Raw genomic sequence first — 9,508 nt, 5'->3', positions numbered from 1 at the left:
CTATCGACTCATTTTCCGTGTGTGCGGGTGTGCACGTGCATGCGTGCATGCGTGTCGCCCACGATGTGGCCGCTTATTTGACACATGACCTAAAAAATGTCTACTCTCCACACACCCAATAGCTGAATCCAAACGGATAAAAAGGCAAATTTCAAAAGAAGTCACTAAATTGATCTAATCTAACCTAAGGAGCCGGTCTCATTTTTGAATTAATCTTGCTTCTGGAACTAAACTGAGAATAAGCTAATAGAAAAAGGAGATTAGAGAATGAGCAGTCAGAACTTGCCAAGCTTGCTAATAACAAGAATGGCAAGATTAAACATAAATTTCTGAGGCCAGTATCGGCGCCAGGCATCAACATTGATGTTTAAAACACAAATCTAACATTGATGCACCAAAACAGAGGTTGCTATAGTGGTGAACTTTTTTGCAAAGTAACCAAACTTCCATCATTATTAGGTGAATGCCAGAAACACTTGGCAAAGTCCTTGCCAAGAATTGTTGTCGGCAAAGGCCACCGGGCGTACACCACTCAGCCAAACAAAACTTTGCCGAGAACCAAACGACAGGCACTCGGCAAAGAGTTTGCCGAGTGTCAAAAAGTACATCTCAGCAAAATAAAGTGACTCACGGACGACAAAGGGAGACGGCGGTTGCCACATGGCCTCCTACGCTGAGCAGATGCTTTGCCGAGAGCCCCTCTTAGCAAAGCTCATGAGTAGCAAACAGCCATGTGTCCACCACCTTCCAGGTGGGTCCCACGTCCTACGTCAAGCGGATGCCTTGTTGAGTGCTCCTCTTGGCAAAGCTAACGAGTAGCAAACAACCACGTGTCTACCACCTGACTGGCGGGTCCCACTACCTACGCTGAGCAACTACTTTGCCGAGAGCTACTCTCGCAAAGCAAACAAATAGGAAACAACCACGTGGCCACCACCTGACAGGCCGAGCCCGTGCTTTGCCGAGATCCCCTCTCGGTAAACTTATTTCATTTGATGAGACGCTGCCGCTCTCGGCAAAGATGTCAGGCTCTACAAGTCGGCACATTTTGCCGAGAGCTTACTCGGCAAACTTAGCATCATGCTCCAGTTCAAGAGCGCTATTTGGTGACACATGTATGCAATCGAGATTGATCAGTATATATAAAAAGCACACGTACACACAATTGATAATTGTGCACTGTAATGATTCATCTCATATTAAACAAATGTTTATTTATATAAAAATGGATTTTAATTGTTGTTCCTGCATTCTAAAAAATATGTGCAGCTTTTTTTCTGAAGGAAAAACTAATAAAAAATGTGTAGCTATCACCATAGCGTCAGGTGTGGCAACGTAAGATGAAGATAATTGGGAGACAAAACAATATGGGGCTATAGGCCCTGAAAACGACCGAAACAAGCGACATGTTAACTACTAATCTATTTATGAGAACCGGATCATCAATACATATAACTACTACATCATAATGAAATGGGACACGGAGAAGTTAGATGGATTTTTTTTTTTGCCCACCGATGCCCAAGCGATCGCGACAATACCATTGTGTACCAGACAGGTGGACGACTTTTAGTCATGGATACATGAGAAAAACGGAATTTTCAGCGTCTGGTCGGCGTACAGAATGCTTGTTTCCACAAAGCAGAGGCGTGAAGCGTGGCTAGATGGACACGCTGATTCGTCAAATTCAGATGAAGAAAAGAAGGCGTGGACTAGCCCGTGGAAAACTCAAGTGCCATCTACAGTTAAGATATTTCTTTGGAGATTAGCACAACAATCTCTTCCCTCTGCTGATTTACTGCATCACCGAAGTATGTCAACTAAGTCAGCTTGTGGAATTTGCAGTTCAGAAGATTCTTTGCAACATTCCCTTCTCCACTGCCATATGGCGAGGTGTGTTTGGGCCCTTGAAGATCCGAACCTGGTCGAGGCTATGGAGAATAGCATAGAACCGGATGCCAGAAGGTGGCTGTTTGCACTGATCGATGGACTACCTCACGACGATTTTATCAGGGTTGTGATCACCATGTGAAGGTATCGGCGTAGGGTCAGGGGTGGCGACGGAAGATGAAAATAATTGGGAGACAAGATAACATGGGGCTATAGGCCATGAAAACGACCGAAACAAGCGACGTGTTAACTACGTACACCCTAAGAGCGTTTAGATCACTATTTTAGTACTCTAAACGCTTTTATATTAGTTTACGGAGGGAGTACTAACTAATCTATTTATGAGAGCCGGATCATCACTACGTAATATAGATCTCTCGTGCGACATCCTGCGCTTGGGAAAGCAAAATTAAGCTGATCGAACACATAATTCACCACTGCCACTGCCACCATAGCGATGGCCACCGCCGCCGCTCCGGCGCCTCACGTTCTGGTCGTTCCGTTCCCGGCGCAGGGCCACATGATCCCGCTCCTCGATCTCGCAGGCCTCCTCGCGGCCCGCGGCCTTCGCCTCACCGTCATCGTTACCCCCGTCACTGCCCCGCTCCTCGCTCCCCTCCTCGGTGGAGCCATCCGTGCGGTCACTCTCCCGTTTCCAACCCACCCGGCCTTCCCCGCCGGCGTCGAGAGCGCCAAGGGATGCCCGCCCGCTCTCATGGGCACGCTCATCGTCGCCTTCGCGGGGCTCCGCGGTCCGCTCGGTTCCTGGGTGCGCGCCCACTCCGGCACCCCGGACCGCGTCGTCGCCATACTCTCCGACTTCTTCTGCGGCTGGACGCAGCCGCTCGCCGCCGAGCTCGGCCTACCGCGCATCACCTTCTCGTGCTGCGCCGTCTACGGCACCGCCGTGCTCCACTCGCTCCTGCGTCGGCTGCCCAGACGCGAGCACGAGAACGACGACGAGTGCCCGATTCCATTCCCAGATCTCCCGGGCGCCCCGGCGTACCCGTGGCGGCAGCTCTCGTTGATGTACCGGACCTACAAGGAGGGCGACGAGGTGGCAGAGGGGATCAGGAGAAACTTCCTCTGGAACCTGGATTGCTCGGCGTTCGTGTGTAGCACGTTCAGGAGGCTCGAGGGACGGTACCTGGAAGCGCCCCTCGCTGACATAGGCTTTCGGCGCGTGCGCGCGGTAGGACCATTGGCGCCAGAGGCCGACGCCGCAGGCAACCGCGGCGGAGAGACGGCGGTAACCGCGGCCGACCTCTGTGCTTGGCTCGACAAGTTCGAGGACGACAAATCCGTCATCTACATCAGCTTCGGGAGCATGGCGGTGCTGCAGCCAGCTCATGCGGCGGCGCTGGCTGCCGCCCTGGAGCGGACGGGCGCGGCGTTCGTGTGGGCGGTAGGTCCGGCTGTGACACTCCCGGACGGGTTCGAGGAGCGTGTTGCGTCTGGCGGCAGGGGCATGGTCATCCGAGGATGGGCGCCGCAGGTGGCCGCGCTACGGCACCGGGCGGTGGGTTGGTTCGTGACGCACTGTGGGTGGAACTCGGTGCTGGAGTCCGTGGCGGCCGGGGTGACCATTCTGGCGTGGCCGATGACTGCCGACCAGTTTGTGAACGCCCGGCTTCTCGTGGACGAGCTGCGCGCCGCCGTGCCGGTGTGTTGGGGCGGCGTTGCCACGGCGCCAAGCGCCGACGAGCTGGTTTGCGTGCTCAAGTCGACAGTGGTGGGGAAGGGGCGGGACGGGGAGTGGGGTGATGTGGCCGCACGGACCAAGGAGCTAGCCGAGGAAGCGGGCGCGGCGGTGCGTGAAGGTGGCAGCTCGTGGCAGGAGGTGGAGGAGCTGGCACGGGAGCTCCGCGAGATCGGGAGGTAGCTTTTCGTTTCGAGAGAGACATATATTAGGTGGTGAAGCTAAGCGGCATCAAAAACTTGGAATAAACGGCTCAAACTTGGGGTGTGTTCATTCCTGCTTACAATTAATGATTCGTATATGTATATCCACGATGTGTTACAACTTACAAGTCCCCGACTAGATGGATATATCTGAGCTCTTCTTGATGACTGCCGGAATGTTCGGTTGGGGGTTTAAATATCTTCAAGCTTTTGCAGATGTGATCGCACAGCTCCCCCTCACAGATCACCTTCAACCTTCCATGTTACACCTGTCCGCCACTACAAGCAAATCGATCGCTGCCCCGTCGCCAGTTGGTGTAGGTCAAGTGGAGCAAAGCCTTGATTAGGTGGAGATTTGTTACTGAGACTAAGATGCTCTCTCTGATCCAATGCTGATCATAAAGCAGAGTGTTCAGAGTGAAAGAAACTAAATGTGAGCCCTGTAAAGTTGCTTCTCTATAACTCTTTGGTTATCTCTGTCAGCTAAACTGGTGTGTTTGCCTGCATGATGCTATTTAGAGCATCTCTAACGGCCGCGCGCTAAAAGTCAGAACACAGCGCCGGGTTAGCCAGCTTTTGCGCGCGGCGGTGCGCTGGCTCCAGCGGCCGCCGCAAATTAAAGCGCGCCCGAGCCGCTCCAGCAGGCGCGCTATATTTCATTTGTTTTTTTTAATATGATTTGATGAAGATAGTTTTCTCCTACGATAGATAGTTTTCATAGTTCGTCCGACTCGGACTCTGCCTGCTTCTACGATAGTCTACTTCTACGATACAAAATAAAACGAAAATTTATAGGCGCGCCGGATGCGGTGCGTCAAATGTAGCGCGCGAGCTGCCGCCTTTTCCCGCGCGCGCGCTAGTTTCCCGCCACCGCTGGAGCACGCGAAAACGTCCCGCGTGCGCTAAAAAGCCAATTTACGGCACGGCGCGTCTTTTGGCGCGACTGTTGGAGATGCTCTTATACAAGAGTATGCAGCCCAATCCGAAAACTCTACATGATTTAATCTCTGCCTTCTTCAACTGTTTTTTCAGTCACCTTTAGCGTTTTGGGTACCGAGCGAAATTTCGTTATCTCGCGCGGTTACCGCGTTTACCGTTCCCCCTCGAGAAACACTCGTACAAGCAAAATATTTCGAATATTTTGAAAATTTTGAATTCAAACGCTCACTGTCTAGTTAAATAGACACCATCTCTTCGGTGACAACATTTAAGGTAGTGGCGTAGTGGCAAAGGCATCCTTTCCTTACCAGCTAGTCGCGGGTTCGAGTCTGCCCTCACAAATTCTTATTCTTTTTTAGGAAGCAAAAGTTCAAAAAAAGCTGCAGCATCCAGGGGTCGAACTCGGGCGTATGAGCAAGCTGAAGCTGCGGTCCACTTTGCCAGCTCGGCACAAGGAAATTACGAGCTCGGGGGCGTTGAGTAGTTCAAGCATGTAGCCTACATGATATAGGGAACAATGCTGCTGGTGGTGGTGGAAGTACTAGTAGGAGCAACAGCAGCAGCAGCAGCAACATGCTAAATAGCCATCAACCAGAGCGGCCGGACAAGCAGACTTCAACAGGGAAGTGCATTCAGATCTCCCGTCTTAATGCAAACGACACTAATCATCAGGCAGCCAAAATATCCAATTGCATATCTCAACATGAAAACAAAACATCAAAACTGTTCGCAAAAAATCATCAATCTGAATGAGTTGCCATTTTTTCTGACAAAAGGTAATATATCTACTTGAATTAGTTCAGTTGATACCTAGACAGAATCATAAGATAGGTGCAGAAATAATCAATTGATAAACAAAGTTGCATTTTCACTAACTTACACAAGCTCTGCCAAAATGAGGTCAGAAAATTATAAGCTACCAGGGCTGACAAGTTAAGGTAAATGCATTTATTCTTTTACTGTGAAATAAGATTACAAGCAGAAATAAGGTTGCATTCATTCTCTTACTGTGAAATAAGATTGCAAACAAAGTCGTTATGCATTGCAGAGAATGAAGGTGAAGCTTCATTGAACTGGCAGAGGGATCAACTCCACAGGCAACCACGACTTACCACTGGCTGTTTCTAAACTTTCCCGTGACGATGATGCATGTCAAGAGCAGCAGCCAGTGCTAGGCAAACATGAACAAGAGTAAACTGTAGGTTTACCAGGGATTTTCTCTAAACTGGAAATCAACAAGGCAGGAGTGTAAGCACCAGCAAATGGAGCCACATGATTCAAGCAGATTCCAAAGTACACAGGCAAATACTTCAGCCGACAAAAGAGCCAAATCTTGAAGGAAGCACAAGGGTGATTTTAAGGCTAGTGACTCTGAGTAGAGAGGAGCATAGGGTAGAAATAGTTGTGTGTTTCTCTTCTCAAGATCAAGGACACATCCAACTTTCTGATGCCGCATATCATATGCTACCAAGGTACTCCCTCTGTAAACTAATATAAGAGCGTTTAGATCACTACTTCAGTATTCTAAACGCTCTTATATATTAGTTTACGGAGGGAGTATCACCTAAACATGAGACGAGGAAAATGGTGTCGCAATCTGGATGAATCTCTTCCGCCCTGTACTGCTTCCCAGGCAGGCTCATAAGCTTAGCGAAGCCCGCAGTATGCTTCAGGACCAATTCTTTACTATCGTAATCCTTGAGGCACCAGAGTTCTAACCCACAGATTTTATTGTTATCATCGCGGGAAGCTACAGCGTAGTGTAAGCACCCCTGCAACGATCCAATTGTACCAAACCTTCGGCCGAACGGCAAACTGATGGTCTTCCACACTTTGCCCTCCATGTCCACCCCCAGCAACAGATGACCGCCATTGCGTTTAAGGCTACCCATCAGGTAGAGCATGCCGCCAACATAGATGCATCTACTCCCGAAGAATAGCTTAACTTTCTCAGCCATCTCACAATCCCTATGAGTCCAGGCTCGTGTCCGCGACGAGTAAATGTACACTCCTGTGACGTAGGGTTCCTGAACGGTCTGCTCAAAATGAAGAACGTGAAAATGGGATGATTCGGCGGGATCGAAAGCCAGGCCTGTGGTACGGCTATGTATGTTGGCCGTCACCGGATCGAGAGCCAGGCCTATGGTACGGCTATATCTTTTGGAGGGCAGCCGGGGCAGCTCCACCCACCTCCGTGTGATGGGATTGCACACGACAAAACGGAAATCATCCTCTTTCGAACGGGCGACCTTGCTTTTCTTGTAGCTGCGGTAGAGAAGGAGGCCATTGCAGGCATGCACGTGGATCATGCCCTCGTCCTTGCTATGGTGCAGGTAAGGGAGGGAGAGGTCGAACGGGGCTGCTGCGCCGTCGCCGGAGACGCTGGCGAAGTGGTGGCCATGCCCGCTCTTGTGGACGGTCATGTAGAGGAAGCCAGCGAGGGTCTGGGGCAGCTTCTTGTGGTTGGCGGGGTCGGCGATGAGGTCGCGCCAGGGCACGGAGACGCACTTGAAGCGGTGGACAGACCTGGCCGGGAGGCGGGACAGAATCTCTAGGATGAGATCGTCCGTCAACGCCGTCGCCCCCGGATGGTCGTCCAGCCTTGGCTTCGTGTTCCTCTCCTTGTCCGCCTCCATGGAGATGAATCTGGAGTGGTGCGTAGGTAGGGGACAGGTCGGGTCAGTCGAGGTCAGGCCGGGTCGATCTGCAGATGGGGAGAAGAAATCATCGATCTGCAGATGGGATGGGGAGAGGAAAATCTCTCGGTGCTGCGTTATGGGTACGTGGACGTACGGGTCGATCTGCAGATGGAGAAAGAGGAGATCGTCGATCTGGCTATAAGGAAAATCGATCCGCCGGTGATGGGTACCTCGACGACGACAGCAACGGTTAAAGCGAACGCCGGCGGCGGCGCTTAGGTTCTCGGGGGACAGTCAAGGAAAATTAGACCTTGAAAATTCTTCTTTTTTCTTGTGCGAAAGGGTCGGTCCTTATATACAATCAAAAGGAAAGCATATCCTTAAAAAACACACCCATATAATTACATTCAAATCTTTTAGCTTGCCGAAGTCTTCCTCCTTCTGCATCCACCGGCGGCGCACATATAGACCGGCGTTGTTCTGGAGAAGAAAAATACTGATAAGGGCCTGTAGAAACTCCGAAGACCATGAACGGCGGTCAAATCCAGATGGATCCACCAGAAACCTAAAAGGACCGGATCCCAAAAGACCTGCCGAAAACACGGCTCCACACGCCCTTCGCTGATGGTGAACACACCAACGGAACGAGGAAAGAGCAAGGAGAACATTATTCCTAGACATGGACAGCACCGCCGTCTCGCCGCCCCAAACCAAACTCGAAAACTCCCTAAAGAAAACCTGCAAAAAAGATCACCCAGGTCGTTGCATCCTAGGTCTGGATCAGAAGTCAACCTCGCCGTCGTCAAGGACCATGCACCGACTTTCTCTTCTCTGGTGACCTAGACAGGTCGTGTCGCCGTTGAAGATCATGACATTGGATCATCAAGGCCGCCGTCAACCATCACCCGTCGACAGCCGCCGCTCGACCACGCATCATCGTCGCTGTCCAGCAGCAGCCCACTGGCTTCTCAGTATCAGGCTCCCGATGAGCTGCAGCCTCCCTGCCGCCTCTGACACCGCGCGGGCTTTGCCTGGCTGCTAACCCTGCTGGCGGCGACAGAGATTGGATCACGGGTGGCAGCTAGGTCAAGTCGCCCGTGCGTTTCCTAATTGACTTTGGTTAGCCGACCTTGAAATTTCATCTAAGCATTGCTTAAATACAACTTTAGAAATTTGATTGCAAGTTCGAAGTTGTCAATATGTAGTTTGATGTTCAAACAAAATTGCTTCAAAATATCAATTTCCACGTTGGAAGTTTCTAAAATTGGACTTTAGGGGTTTGAAGCAATTCACTTGGCGTCTTGTGCGTTGGTTTTGAAGCAAAATGTTCATATAATTGTTAGAGCAATACATGTATTAACTGTGTTCCTTCTTCTATTATGAGTATAAATTTCCTAGTATCCAGATCTTTATAAATTTGTCCACATTAGTGTTTTGATTTTTGTTTATATACTTGTATAAATATCTGATTTAGTAGTGATCCATTCACGGCTTAAGTTATTGGGAATTAGCATGATCGTTATCCATTTATATGGATGGTATATGGTTGTCTCGTTTGATGTATATTTTTAATTAATACTTTGTTATTGTGCACGAACTTGATTATTATGGTGGCATAAATGTTTAAACAAACATTAATTTGTTATAAAAAATAGCAACATACAAGTAGGATTATAGTTTATGAGTATAAATCTCATGATTTTATCTCTATTAGCACACATGCCCGTGTGTTGCAACGGGAAAAAAATTGATTTGTCCACCAAAACACACATCAGCGCAGCACGGTGGCACGGAGGCACATGTCAAGGTAGAATAGAAATACATATCATGCTTTAGTGTCTAGCATGGATCTTTGATCTATTTTAAATCGAGGGAATTCACATGGTGGTTCTATTTATAACCTATTAACATAGTTTTCCAATAATATTAGGGAGCTAAAATAAATTATTTCATTATTTGGAAATTACCCATAAACACAGATGCAGTTTAAATCTCTTTCGTTTACATTTAAAAAAATTCATGCTCTATTCTCCATTACCCAAATTCAATTGATGGAGCTTTGATATTAGTCAGAGTAGTAGCCACATGCAATTTTTTAGCTCAATCAAAAAATATTTGAGGGGATGTTTTCCTTCTTG

At 49.1% G+C, this 9,508-nt stretch overlaps 2 protein-coding genes across 2 annotated transcripts in view; one reads left to right on the top strand and one right to left on the bottom strand.

Moving 5' to 3' along the window:
- The first annotated feature begins 2,212 nt into the window (after window positions 1-2,212).
- On the top strand, window positions 2,213-3,957 carry LOC123163675 (flavonol 3-O-glucosyltransferase UGT89B1-like). The gene has a single exon (XM_044581032.1). It carries the CDS (start codon window positions 2,348-2,350, stop codon window positions 3,770-3,772), a length of 1,425 nt encoding a protein of 474 aa, XP_044436967.1. The 5' UTR covers window positions 2,213-2,347; the 3' UTR covers window positions 3,773-3,957.
- Window positions 3,958-5,525: 1,568 nt separating this feature from the next.
- The window catches only part of LOC123166471 (F-box protein At3g26010-like), a 5,723-nt gene continuing 1,740 nt past the window's right edge, over window positions 5,526-9,508 (bottom strand). The window contains exons 2-6 of the mRNA XM_044584278.1: window positions 7,776-7,935; window positions 6,296-7,532; window positions 6,029-6,210; window positions 5,844-5,902; window positions 5,526-5,541 (exon numbers count right to left, since the gene is read on the bottom strand). Coding sequence (XP_044440213.1) covers window positions 5,526-5,541; window positions 5,844-5,902; window positions 6,029-6,210; window positions 6,296-7,532; window positions 7,776-7,935 — 1,654 coding nt within the window. The remainder of the gene's footprint in view (window positions 5,542-5,843; window positions 5,903-6,028; window positions 6,211-6,295; window positions 7,533-7,775; window positions 7,936-9,508) is intronic.

Source organism: Triticum aestivum, chromosome 7D (assembly GCF_018294505.1).
Source record: "Triticum aestivum cultivar Chinese Spring chromosome 7D, IWGSC CS RefSeq v2.1, whole genome shotgun sequence".
Taxonomy (NCBI): Eukaryota; Viridiplantae; Streptophyta; class Magnoliopsida; order Poales; family Poaceae; genus Triticum; species Triticum aestivum.
This window is presented reverse-complemented; position numbering and strand designations above follow the sequence as displayed.

Bases quoted from the DNA above. Each gene is read 5' to 3' on its own strand.
- LOC123163675 (XM_044581032.1), top strand. From the start codon at position 2,348: ATGGCCACCGCCGCCGCTCCGGCGCCTCACGTTCTGGTCGTTCCGTTC.